Here is a 12,686-nt window from a genome sequence, read left to right on the forward strand (position 1 = left end):
GCCATAAATCGGAGCCGATCCAAGAACTCTCCAACGAAAACCCGAGACAGGAAACTGGCGTTCAAGAACGGGTAGAGTCGCCTGAAGCATACAAGATGCTAACATCCTTGAAGTGTGTAACTGGATCTGGATTTGACTTGGTTCGTGGGACAAAGACTCTTGACTTAATCAAGGAGAACTTTCCTCCTGGAAGGCTACTATTTGCTGGAGTTGTTGATGGAAGGAACGTTTGGGCAAATGATCTGTCTGCTTCGCTCAAAACATTGCAGACTCTTGAGGGCATTATTGGAGAGGGTATAAATAAGCTCTATTTGCTAGACTGTTCTCTCTCTCTCACACACACACACTTTGCTTCGGAATGACTGAGGCTTCCTTTCTTCTTTGCAGAAAAAGTTGTGGTCTCTACTTCTTGCTCTCTGCTCCATACAGCTGTGGACTTGGCGAACGAGACAAGACTTGACAGGGAGCTTAAGTCTTGGCTTGCATTTGCTGCACAGAAGGTTGTTGAAGTGAATGCTCTTGCCAAAGCATTGTCTGGATTAAAGGATGAGGTACTTCTTTCGTTGCTTTATTTGGATACGAGTTTTAGCCTTTTAGGTATAATACCTTGGGGAGTGCTGTTGCTTTGCATTTTCTAAGCATTGACTACTTTAGATACACTAACTTATTTTGCTGTGCGAATACAGATATCTTGTGCATATCCATAGTGGACATTTACTTGCGCTTTAGGCCTACTATTGTGTGTTGATCTTTACTCAGGGATTGTTTTCCGTCAATTCCATGGCTCAAGCATCAAGAAGATCATCTCCAAGGGTGACCAATGCTTCTGTACAACAGGCCGTAAGTGATTCTTAGGGAATCATTCTTAGCTCTTCTAATGTACCCTGGACTTGTATCATTACCTATTCTCTGCTCAGGCTGCTGCACTAAAGCGGAATGATCACCGCCGTGCCACAGAAGTAAGTGCAAGGCTACAGGCTCAGCAGAAGAAGCTAAACTTTCCTGCTCTTCCAACAACTACAATTGGATCTTTTCCTCAGACCCCTGATGTCAGAAGGATACGCAAGGATTACAAGACCAAAAAGTAAGGTTTAACTAATTGGATGGTGTAGCTGAGAAATCCTACCTCGTGGATAATGTATATAAGGTCTAACTTATGCCTGTAAAACAATTTCAGGATATCCGAAATTGATTATGTTCAGGCTATCAAGGAGAATATTCAAAAGGTTGTGAAGCTCCAAGAAGAGCTCGGAATTGATGTATTGGTGCATGGAGAGCCAGAGGTGAATGATATCTAGAAACCGGCTTATAGTCTCTTATAGCTATTTTTTCCTTGCTTCCTAATATGCCATGGTTTTGTAGAGAAATGATATGGTGGAGTATTTTGGTGAGCAACTGTCAGGCTTCGCTTTCACATTGAATGGGTGGGTCCAATCATATGGGTCTCGCTGTGTCAAGCCGCCTATCATCTATGGTGATGTTACCCGGCCAAAGGCAATGACTGTCTTCTGGTCATCCATGGCGCAGAAAATGACAAAACGTCCCATGAAGGGGATGCTCACAGGCCCTGTGACAATTCTTAATTGGTCTTTTGTTAGAAATGACCAACCCAGGTGTGAAAACTAAGCCTAACTATTGTATTTTCTTTCTCTGTTATCTGATCACACCCTCTTTATGTGGCTAGGAACGAGACATGTTACCAAATTGCAATGGCCATTAAAGACGAAGTCAGGGACCTTGAGAAGGCCGGTATCACTGTTATCCAGATCGATGAAGCTGCTTTGAGAGAGGGATTGCCTCTTAGGAAGTCTGAACAAGATTTTTACCTCGATTGGGCCGTTCATGCCTTCAGAATAACAAATTGTGATGTGCAAGACACAACTCAGGTACATCTAAACCTCAACCGATATGTTCATTTCTACTAGGATGGATGTTTTTCTAGTAAGTGGAACAGATTCGGTTTCCTGCCATACAGGAATAAAGTGAAATATGATATGAAGAACCTGAGCTTGTAAAACAAATTGAAACCAGCAAGTCATTCAGTTCGTTAAGACACGGATGCAGTTAAAAGTGTAAGATGGAAGTGAAATGAAACCTTTTAAATGACAATGCTCTGTTTAATACTTGATGCAGATCCACACCCACATGTGTTACTCAAACTTCAATGACATAATCCACTCGATCATAGACATGGATGCTGATGTGATCACAATTGAGAACTCACGTTCGGACGAGAAGCTTCTATCCGTCTTCCACGAAGGAGTCAAGTATGATGCTGGAATTGGCCCTGGGGTATATGACATTCACTCTCCTCGTATTCCTTCCACTGAAGAAATAGCTGACCGTATCAAGAAGATGCTTGAGGTTCTGGCCAGCAACGTCCTTTGGGTGAACCCCGACTGCGGGCTAAAGACACGGAAGTACTCTGAAGTTAAGCCCGCACTTAGCAACATGGTTGCTGCCGCCAAGCTCATTCGCTCTCAGCTAGATAAGTCCTAAAGTTTCTCCATCAGGTAAGTTTTATTTCCTACTTATATTTTGTTTTTCTCTATTTTGAGAAAGTATTGTGTTTTCCCCTCAATAAATTATCTTCCATTTGGTTATTAACATTGTTTCATGAATCAATGTGATAGGCCAATCATTGTCTTTCACGTCCGATTGGTTGCGGTTGGGAGTATCAACGTTTTGATTGCATTTCTTGGCAATTGTGAGCGATTAGTGTTCAGTGGTTGACAAATTGTGGTGGACAATGATTGTTGGTGGTTGCGAATAGAAGTGAATGTTGACTATAATTGCGATTGTGGTTTGATGTAAATTACTAAAAAGTATATAATTTTAATGTATATTTTTTTAAATTAGTTGCAATTAATTTTTATTATTATTTGATAAAAGAAAAAAAAATACCTGAAAATTTATTAATTTGTAATTTGGTGTAATATTAATTTCTGAACTTGTAGGGTAGTCTATTTATTTTCGAAATTGTATTTTTTAACACATTAATTCTTGAACTTGTATTTTTTAACACATTAATTCCTAAATTTGCATTTTTGAATACAATAATTACTAACCTTTGTTTTGGACAATTAGTGGTATGGAGACGATTATGGAACTATTAAATAAGTTTAGAAATTATTGTATTAAAAAATACAAGTTCGGGAATAAATAGACGCACTTACAAGTTCATGAATTAATATTACTCCAAATTACAAATTTAGAAAATTTAAAATATTTTTTCCTAAAAACACTATCTACTAAAGTTATAAAATAATTAAATAAAAAATTTAAACATAAATTTTATTCATTTAATTTATTTTTAAGTAAAATATAATTTTATTATTAACAATATTAAAGTTAAAAAAATGAACTTTTTAATCGATAGCTAGGAAATGATACCAAAACATGTGAAGTTGTTTTTTTTTAAATAGAAAACATGTGAAGTTGTTGGGGTTGATTAAATGGAATCATTGGCCCTTGATGCTTATACACTCACCATGAATTTCAAAATTTTATGGAATCACTGGCAAGCAATCCAGTTCACCACGAGCGTTCGAAACATATCGAACTTGACTGTCACTTCATCCGAGATCACATCAAGAACGGTTTGCTAAAGCTTTTACATGTCTCCTCTCATCAGCAAGTTGCAGATATCATGACAAAACATCTGGCTTCTGATCGATATCAGTTCTTGCTCTCCAAGATGGGAATACATAATTTATATTCTCTATCTTGAGGGGCATATTAAAGGGAACATCAAAATTATTGTGCTGGTACTACAGAAAGCATTGTACAGGAAGTTCATGCCCATATTCTACAGTTTCGTTAGTACAGTTTTATAGGATAGTGATTGGTCCTTTGTTTGTTATATAGCCTTTATTCTTTATTTGTATATAAATTGAGATGTAAGCTCATTTTCTCCGTAAGTGAATGGAAATACAAAGTTCAGGAATCTCTCTCTCATCTCTGTTCTTCATCTTCTTCTTCAACTGTTAATTGCTCCATTGCAGACCTGTGTAGCTTCCTCTGATACACTTCGAAAGGTGACATCTGAATCTTTGGACCGACTAATCTTCAAGCCAGAGGCAATGTTCATCTAAATATTTTGAAATTTATATTTATTATTTGCTTTTTGTCTCGATGTTATTCCCTACTAATCTTTTTCACTAGGAAAACCCAAAATGAACCTTTGTTAATGGGCTTCTAAAGATCCATAGGCCCATATATTCACAGAGCTTTGAAGGCCCATAACCCAATCCTCGTCCGGTCTTTCAAAAGTTCCCTCTTTCCTGATCTCTCTCACTTTTGAGTTCGACGATTGAAGACTACCGTTCCTTTTAATCTTCTCTTTTTCGTTTTTGGTTCTCTTCGGATCTCACTTACATTTTCCGCTTATGGGTTTGCCGATTTGATCGGATTTGTGTTCTGGGGTTTTAGCGTTGTTACCTGTACCGTGTTGTTGGAAAAAGTTCTGCTTGCGTCTCTGGGCCAAATCCAAGTTCCGTTTATCCGATTTTCTTCTGGGTTTCTCTGATCGTTGTAGTTGGGAGAGGAGAATGGCGGAAGAGACGAGCCTCGCTTCGCTGATGGAGAGGCTGAAAGTGGAGGAGCCATGGCTTCCACCGCGAACTTGGGAATCCATACCATCTGAGAGCGGACGATTTCCGCCTCCTCCTCATCCTTCCGCTTCTCCGTCGTCTTCCTCTGTTTCTGTGAGTTTTCGTTTTTGCTCACTTCTACTCTTTACATTACGCGTATACATATATGTGCTATTATCTCGTCGGGAGGAATTGGCAATGCTTTCTGGGTGAGTTTTGTTCCTTTTCAGTGATTGGGTTGTTTGGATAAAACCCTTTAATCAGTTATTCGGTAAAGTTTGGACTCTTGGTTTCAGCCGTATAGTTAAGTTTGACTGGTAACGACTAGGATTGTGGGTTCCTAAATCCGAAAGATAACTTGGATACATTTTTAGGTTTCTTGGTGGAATATATACTATGAAATTGGGGCTAAATGTTTTGAAAGTAGGAAAATGAGATGGAGAATTGGGGAACAAATCTCACTTGTTTGCTTGATGTCTTGTGTTTTTGTGCTCACTGGATGATTACAGAGGTGCATTGTAGTATATCTGTGTCTACTGTCTAGTAACGCTACCTTTGCATCGAAATTTGGTGGCATTTCATTAGTACTTAGATGAGATCCTCAGGAGAGGCAGATAGCATCCCCTCAAGATTCTATCATTCCAGTTCTCTTGTCAAAACTGTGAATGTCATGATCAAAACTTAGTTCAAGCACTAAGTTTTTGAGATTCAAATCTTCATTCTCGGTGTCTTTTTCTTCATCATTTCGTTGCTTTGTATAGGAATCAAGCTTGGTCAGGTTAGCATTGAATGCACTACAAGGTGTAGAGTCAGCTCTCATTAGCATTGAAAAGCTCTCTTCTGCCTTCTGCTCTGAGCCAGCTGACAGGACTTTCCACAAGATTCCAAGCCTTTGGCATCGATCATCAAGCACCAATGCACTTGGCCACATTCTTACGACCATAGGCTGCTTTGGTTCCTCGGTTTTCCTTCTCCATAAGTTTGTAGATCATTTCACAAGCATGAAATTGGGCGTGGAAACGGTAGTTTGCGGACAGGAGAAGGATAAGGTAGAAGAAAATCAGGACTTCCCTGCTGGTAAAGCCAATTCTCTGAGCTGCTCTTCATACACTCTAGTGAATCAGGCTTTTGCTATTGCCGTGAGAAAGGTCCTTGAAGGCTATATCTCTGGACTGAATACATTATGTGCATCAGTAGAATTTAGATGTTCATCTAACATTTTGGACGCATCCATTCATAACTCCTCTGGGTTGGGCTGCCTTACAAATGTAGTCCAGTCTAAGATGACATTACTGGAAGTTTTCTTACATACGAGAGAGTTAAGGACCCAGATTGAAGCTCTTGCAAATATTTGTGATGTATATGATGTTTCACTCTCGTACTGTGATGCTCCTTGGGAAAATCTGACTGCTGAAGCAAGCTCGCGATTTCATAAGTTCTTCATGGGAGGCGACCTTCTTAGTTACCTGTATTCTCAGCTAAAGGTCAGAATAGTTTCTTTACCTTTTTATGTGGTCTTCATCCTTTTATTCTCTGATGCACAGAATTATTAGTTAAGAACCAAGTTCAACACCTCCAGTGTTTGAAAATTTTCCGTTCACATTTGGTCATTGATTTACTGCTCAGTACTCAGCATGAAATTTGCATGTCTTTCTATTCAAGGAAAGTGCTGGTAGCATATGTATTTTTCTTGTCGACAGCAATGTCTGCATTTTATATGTTAAGAAAAGGAGATACAAATGAAGAACAATACATGAGGTTCCAAATCAATGTTTGTTTGCACAATATATATTTTTTTTGTGGAACACTTGATCCGGTCATTGATTTTCCAAATTTCAGATCACAGCAATTGAAGAGTAGGGAAATCCGTATTTAATTTTAGTCTTATTTACTGAATAAGCTTTCCTCGTCATGTTTTATTATAGGTTGCTGATCCTGCTCACAGTGCCATGCTTAAGTTTTTGTTTCTCAAAACATGTGAACCTTATTGTGGATTCATTAGATCGTGGATATTTGAAGCCCAAGTTAGTGACCCTCACAAGGAGTTTATAGTGGAGTGTACCGATGAATTGCAACCTTTTTGGTGGAGTGAGCCTGGCATCTCTCCCTTGATTACAGTTAGGGTAATGTAATTGCAATCTAGTTAGCACATAGAATCTGGTAATTTTTTTCAGCATCTGTCATTTTTATTCTTTCCGATCTACTGATCTGAGATTGCTACTATTGTGCACTCTAGGAGCGTGGAGTAGTTGTTCCCTGTTTCTTGGAGGGCTTCTTGGTCCCATTGGTGAGGGCTGGTCAGCAGCTCCAAGTAATCACAAAGCTGCTTGAATTGTGTAATTTTTCTGCATCCAGAGAAGATAATTATGCGGATCTTCTTCCCCATTGGACTTGTTATTCTATCACTAGTCCACCTCATGCATCTCCAATAACTTTCAGCAAAATGCATATAGAAGCAACAGTACAGGCAAGAGACAATTACTATAGAAGGATGCAGGATAAACTTGGATATCTTACCAAAACGTTAGAACTCTTCTCCGAGCAGGTATCATCACTCTTCTTTTGTTTTGTTTTTTATTTCAGTTGTCAGCCTCCTTTTTCCTTCTGAAGGAATTGTTTATTGGTTTATCCATAAAATGCCACGTGTCTGGTAGTATGTGTTTGGTATTTTCTCACTGCTGTCTTAGGTTTGTGTTTGATATTTTCTCTAATCCATTGATGTTATGAATGATCTCTTGTGAAGTAATAATATCGTAGCTATTTCCACGTCTTAAGAATGAATCAATTGAATCAGAATTTTAAACCGTGTTCCTTGACACACTTGTTATTGCTGGCAATCTGGTGATTTGTTTATACGGGCCCACACTAATTATCTGTACATATTATACCTTGTAAATTATGATATCTATCCAGATCATTATATTATGTGGCATCCATTCTATCTCTTTTGGGCATATCTATGCAAACATCGTTCGCTGATTTTTGACATATTAGCTCAGAGACACTTTAGTTAAACAATGCAGTTGAATTGATATCTCCTGCATATCTCTGTTTCATGCCACGTTGTTAGTATCACTTTGACATTGAGCTTAAGCGTTTCTTCAACTGCAGTAGGCTATTCTTTATTGTAGTGGTGATTCTTCTTTCTCTTGCTGTCTGTTCAAGGACTATGAGCCAACAGTGGTGATGAATTATGTGATAATATTTATTTTATTTCCCATTACATTACAAGCTATTGAGATGACATTCCTGTAAAAATTTAAAGTTTTATCCTATATTGGCACTTGAATTTCAGGTCGCTGGAGCAGGTTCATTACCAATATTCTATAGAGATGGTCAAGAAAATCTAAACAGTTTGGGTTCCATCACTCTGGATGAGAGTTTATTGATTCCTTCAGTAGCTGAAAGGGATTCAACCATGTGATTCTTCTTCCCTATTCTTTGTATTCTCTGTACATGCTGCTGTAAGTAGATTCATGGTGAAACCTTTGAATTTCAGGGACCAGTATGATTTGGATTCTGATGATCAGAGTACAGAAGACAGATCTTTTCCAGAGACAGATACAACTTGGTCATCTGAATGTTCATCGACAGGGGATTCCGAGGAAGCAACTGAAACTGAACTCCATGTTTCACACAGTACTTTATCCAAGCAAAATCATTTATCAGCTGTACGTTTCTCTATTGCTTCTGCTGACAGTTCTTGCAAAGAGGTGGTTCATCAACTTGATAAACCATGCAATATCGACAATAATTTTACGAGCCAATGCATAAAAACAGCCTTGCATGGTCAATGTATGGATCCTAAGTCAGAAGCTTCAACTGGATTATGCATGGATACTAAATATAGGGGCCCTCTTCCTATCAAGTCTTGGCCACTTGGTGTGTTACCTAAAAATCCCTTTTATATTGATAAGGAGTACACAGATTCTGACAGAGAACATCCATCTGATTCTGGAGCCCATATGGGAGAAGAAAAGAGGGTAATAAATACTGGTAAAAGCATGCCATTATTCAACATCTCTGCTGGTGGTAAATCTAAAGAGCAGGAAAGATGGCAGGGCTGGGCTGGAAACAGTTCCTCACCAAAGTTGTCTTTGTTCAATGATCCAAAGATCAATTGCCTGTCCAATGTTCTCAGTATTAATCCCGTGCTGGTGAAATGTGACCTTTTTAGCCCAGTTAGCAAGCATGGAGAGGCACACAGGGGGCACCAAGGAAAATCATTGCCTTGCTTTGATTTTTCTGTGGTGGACGATCCATCTAAAGCATGTCTTACGAAGCTGTCTGTAGGCCCCCGCGTTGGTTTCCATCAGGAATCCAATATTTCTTTGAATAGTAGTAGGAACCATAACCATGCCAACAAAAAATGTGACACAGATAGGATCAATGTTGAAGATCCTAAAGTTTCCTACAGTCATCTACCTTCAGGTTTTAAGGGTGGTGCTGAGGAAGATAAAGCAAATGCTTTTGGTGGAAGTAGATGGGAAAGTTTGCTTGGTCTATCAAAGTACCCTGAAGCTAGTGCAATAAGTGATTGCAGGCAGAACTCATTTGGCACATTTGAGCTGCCGCTTGATTTTGTCATAGACAAATGTCTACTGCAGGAAATAATTCTTCAGTATCCTTTTATATATCTTGAGATGTGAAAAATACATGCTATTCTGTCTAGAATTTTGACCATTTTCCCTGTCATTTTCCTTTGCATTATGGTTTTCTCTTGATAGTATGACATAACTATTTATGTCACTTGTATAGCTTTTCTCTTAACAATGAAAGATATAACTTTGTGAGTAAGTTCGCTATCAAGTTGCTGGAAGGATTTGGCTTGCAAGAACATCTGCTCGCACTACGCCGTTATCATTTTATGGAGTTAGCTGATTGGGCAGATCAATTCTTAATCTCCCTTTGGCATCATGTAAATCTGCTGACAGACTCTATAACGTTCTTATTCTTCTTGAATCTCAGAATGATGCTTATAATATCATCTCTCATTTGAATTCTCAGAAATGGCTCGTTACTGAGGCAGATAAGAGAATTGCTGAAATTCAAGGTTTTCTAGAGTTATCAATTCAGAGATCATCATGTGAGCAAGACCCTTGTAAAGACAGGTTATTTCTCTACATGAAAAAGCAAGACACAATGCATCTCGCATCATCAGTTGTAGGTATGTTTTTGCAGTGTTCAAACTAATTCCTGTCGACTTCTACTACACCCTTTATCAATCTGATATCCTTGTGTGCAAAATTGCAGGAGTTCGTTCCTTTGATTTCTTAGGGTTGGGCTATCGAATGGACTGGCCAGTCAGTATTGTTTTGACCTGTGACGCGCTGAAAGCATATGCTGATGTATTTAGTTTTCTGGTTCAAGTGAAGCTTGCAGCTTATGCATTGACCGATATCTGGTGTTCAGTGAAGGTAAAAGACCATCTTATCTTATACATGTGTTATTACGATCTTCACTACATTTAATGTTAATAGCTTGTGTAATTTCATGGTTTTCCTGCCCATCAAATCTTACCTCTTGAATTGTTTCTGTTGCTAGTATTTTTACAGTATTCTAAGTTCTGGTGCCAAAGCCTACTAATATGGTTTGGCTGATATCTGGTGAAGCATAATTGGACTTCAATTGAAGATTTATAACGCAGTGAGCCTATCGATATGTAGGACATGAGACATAGGTTGCATCAGAACCAACAGGAGATAACTAACAAAGAACTCTGGTGGTTAAACATATTGATGAAGTTGAGGTAATCTCAAGATAAATTACCTTACACTTTCATCATTTCTTGGTCAGATGTTGTCATTGAGTTTTTGCTCATAGCGTAGGTAAATTGTTTTTGCCAAGAAGTTCCATGAATGCATGAACTTAGGTGATTAAGCTGCATGATGTGTGGTGATCATATGCTAAGATTTATCTCGCATGATGATCATTCACTACTCTGAACTACTAAATTAATGCAAATGGCTTGCTATGATGATAATATATGCAATATCGGCTGAGCTACTAAATTAATGCTTTTGTTTAATAAACCTTGCTATTCTTTCCGTCATCTTAAAAAAAAGACCAACCCAATTCGTATCCCCATCTAGTGGGGGTTCTGGGGAAGGGAACATACTAGTCCACCTTACCCCTACATTTTATGTAGAGGGATGGATTCGAACGGGGCATTATCCAAAATACCCTCTTTCTGCGAAAACTACTTCTGCACAAACCCTCCTCCAGAGTGACCATGTGACCAGAATAACTATATGGTCACATTGGTCATAACGTTAAATTTATGGTGATCATACAAGTCATCATGATCACACTTTACATATCACACTAATCACTTGGAGAAATCATTAAAATTTAACATTGTGACCAATGTGAACATCATGTGACCATACAGTTATTCTGGTCACATGGTCACATCTGGAAGAGGGTATGTGCAGAAGTAGTTTTAGCAGAAGGAGAGTATTTTGGATATTTTGCCGATTCGAACCCTGTCATCTTACTACCAGAAAAATACCACAATGTTGGTGTCCCTGTTAGTGATGATGCTGTTTCTCAGGGAGCAGAAAAATGGAAACTTATGGCATTGGATTTCAATTTTTGAAAGATTTAAGATATTTTAAATCTTTAGTTCGCAGGATACGTAGTTTGGGGTTTAAACTTGAGAATATTTTTGCTCGAGGCTTGTGACGAAAATGATTTGATGTCTGTCTTTTCATATGTCAGGCATCAGGTCAATCATTTTGTGTCAACATTACAGCAATATGTACAGTCAGAACTGTCTCATGTATCATGGTCCAAGTTCCTTCATTCCCTCAGGCATAAGGTTTGAGCACAGTTTTGCTTTATGCACCTGATTTATTTGTTCATGGTCTAGCTCTGGTATTTGCAATGTTTTGCCAAAGTATCGTGTGATGTAGAAGTAAAATACACTTCTATGTCCTGCTTAACATTTACAGATCCCCCCCTTTGGTTATCCAGGTCAAGGACATGATGGATCTCGAGCTTGTTCATATGACTTACCTAAATGAAGCTCTACACATGTACGTTTGGTCCTTCTCATAATCAACTTTCAATTAGTTTTTGACTTTAGAATTCATGTTTTGGGTATCAAATTGTCTCACACTCTGTCAAGAAATCTGCTATACCTCTGTAGTTTAAGCTGTAAGTTTGTACTCGTTGGGAGTGGGAACTTAACTCACCCTATACACTCTTCGAGATTTTGTTACTTAAGTTATCTACGCGCAGATGTTTCCTCTCTGATGAAACTACGGCCATATCTAGCATCATAGAGAATATTCTACAATGTGCTCTGGATTTCCGGTCTTGTCTTCCGAGAGGCATTCCACACACAGGTCAAGAACAAAGCAATCCACGGTCAAACACACTAGGGATAAACACATCTCAGGTAAATTCCAGTTGGTCGGGACTTTTTCCGGTGTGTGAACTCTGTTGCAAGATTCTGACTTTATTGTTGCAGGTGACGACCCTAAAGCAGAATTTTGACAAACATTTGAAGGAACTGCATTCTTGCTATCTGAGGTCACCTAAACACAGGAATGTCGGGCTTTCTCGCTTCTGGGGCTACCTTAATTTCAACCAATATTACTCAGAAGTGTTCACTGGGGCAAACACTTTCACTTTTATCTGTTAAAATGCCAGTGCTGATTGTGAAGATTATCGATACCCCAGCCTCGGGGCCTAGCCTGAGTCCCGACCCGAGCACTGAGCTCGTCTTCGGCGACATGGTAAGCATGTCTGATTAACGTCTTCGTGTGTGAAATGTTGCTGTTAGTGTGTGTAGTTCATCTTTCCTCGTGTCCGTACCAGTTTAGATAAGTGGCAATATGTTCATTTCTCTCCCACTAAAATATATATTGCATAGTCGGAATTATCAATGTGATATATATATATATATACATATAATTATGCTCTTTTGTCAAATACCAAATAATTGAAATTAATATATGTCAAAACTTTCTTAACAGCTATTTGAATTCGTAGTTGAAACTATTTAACTTAACTATATTGTTATTTAATATATGGGCAATGGGCATGCATGAAAAAATAATGTAACCAAATAATAAAGTATATAGTGAA

The 12,686-nt window shown here is 38.5% G+C and overlaps 2 protein-coding genes across 6 annotated transcripts in view; both read left to right on the forward strand.

The window, feature by feature from the left end:
* The window catches only part of LOC104815062 (5-methyltetrahydropteroyltriglutamate--homocysteine methyltransferase-like), a 5,571-nt gene extending 2,713 nt beyond the window's left edge, over window positions 1–2,858 (forward strand). The window contains exons 6-14 of the mRNA XM_010543361.2: window positions 78–294; window positions 388–551; window positions 760–840; window positions 918–1,084; window positions 1,178–1,283; window positions 1,363–1,613; window positions 1,685–1,886; window positions 2,134–2,513; window positions 2,634–2,858. Coding sequence (XP_010541663.1) covers window positions 78–294; window positions 388–551; window positions 760–840; window positions 918–1,084; window positions 1,178–1,283; window positions 1,363–1,613; window positions 1,685–1,886; window positions 2,134–2,499 — 1,554 coding nt within the window. The 3' untranslated portion in view covers window positions 2,500–2,513; window positions 2,634–2,858. The remainder of the gene's footprint in view (window positions 1–77; window positions 295–387; window positions 552–759; window positions 841–917; window positions 1,085–1,177; window positions 1,284–1,362; window positions 1,614–1,684; window positions 1,887–2,133; window positions 2,514–2,633) is intronic.
* A 1,454-nt stretch (window positions 2,859–4,312) lies between these two features.
* Window positions 4,313–12,484, forward strand: LOC104815063 (gamma-tubulin complex component 6). Of its 5 annotated transcripts, none has more exons than XM_010543363.1 (14): window positions 4,313–4,706; window positions 5,354–6,076; window positions 6,518–6,715; window positions 6,829–7,137; window positions 7,888–8,012; window positions 8,092–9,213; window positions 9,372–9,510; window positions 9,600–9,759; window positions 9,846–10,009; window positions 10,259–10,341; window positions 11,313–11,412; window positions 11,568–11,629; window positions 11,835–11,994; window positions 12,067–12,484. In XM_010543363.1, exons 1-14 carry the CDS (start codon window positions 4,551–4,553, stop codon window positions 12,238–12,240), a joined length of 3,675 nt encoding a protein of 1,224 aa, XP_010541665.1. In that variant the 5' UTR covers window positions 4,313–4,550; the 3' UTR covers window positions 12,241–12,484. The 5 variants fall into 5 exon arrangements, with proteins under 5 accessions (XP_010541665.1, XP_010541666.1, XP_010541667.1 ...); XM_010543364.1 differs by having other exon boundaries at window positions 6,518–6,709; XM_010543365.1 differs by lacking the exon at window positions 6,518–6,715.
* Window positions 12,485–12,686: the final 202 nt, after the last annotated feature.

Source organism: Tarenaya hassleriana, unplaced genomic scaffold (assembly GCF_000463585.1).
Source record: "Tarenaya hassleriana unplaced genomic scaffold, ASM46358v1 Cleome22, whole genome shotgun sequence".
NCBI lineage: Eukaryota > Viridiplantae > Streptophyta > Magnoliopsida > Brassicales > Cleomaceae > Tarenaya > Tarenaya hassleriana.

Bases quoted from the DNA above. Each gene is read 5' to 3' on its own strand.
- LOC104815063 (XM_010543363.1), top strand. From the start codon at position 4,551: ATGGCGGAAGAGACGAGCCTCGCTTCGCTGATGGAGAGGCTGAAAGTG. The intron at 4,707-5,353 runs GTGAGTTTTCGT...TGCTTTGTATAG, and splicing joins CGTCGTCTTCCTCTGTTTCT to GAATCAAGCTTGGTCAGGTT. The intron at 9,511-9,599 runs GTAAATCTGCTG...TTGAATTCTCAG, and splicing joins TAATCTCCCTTTGGCATCAT to AAATGGCTCGTTACTGAGGC.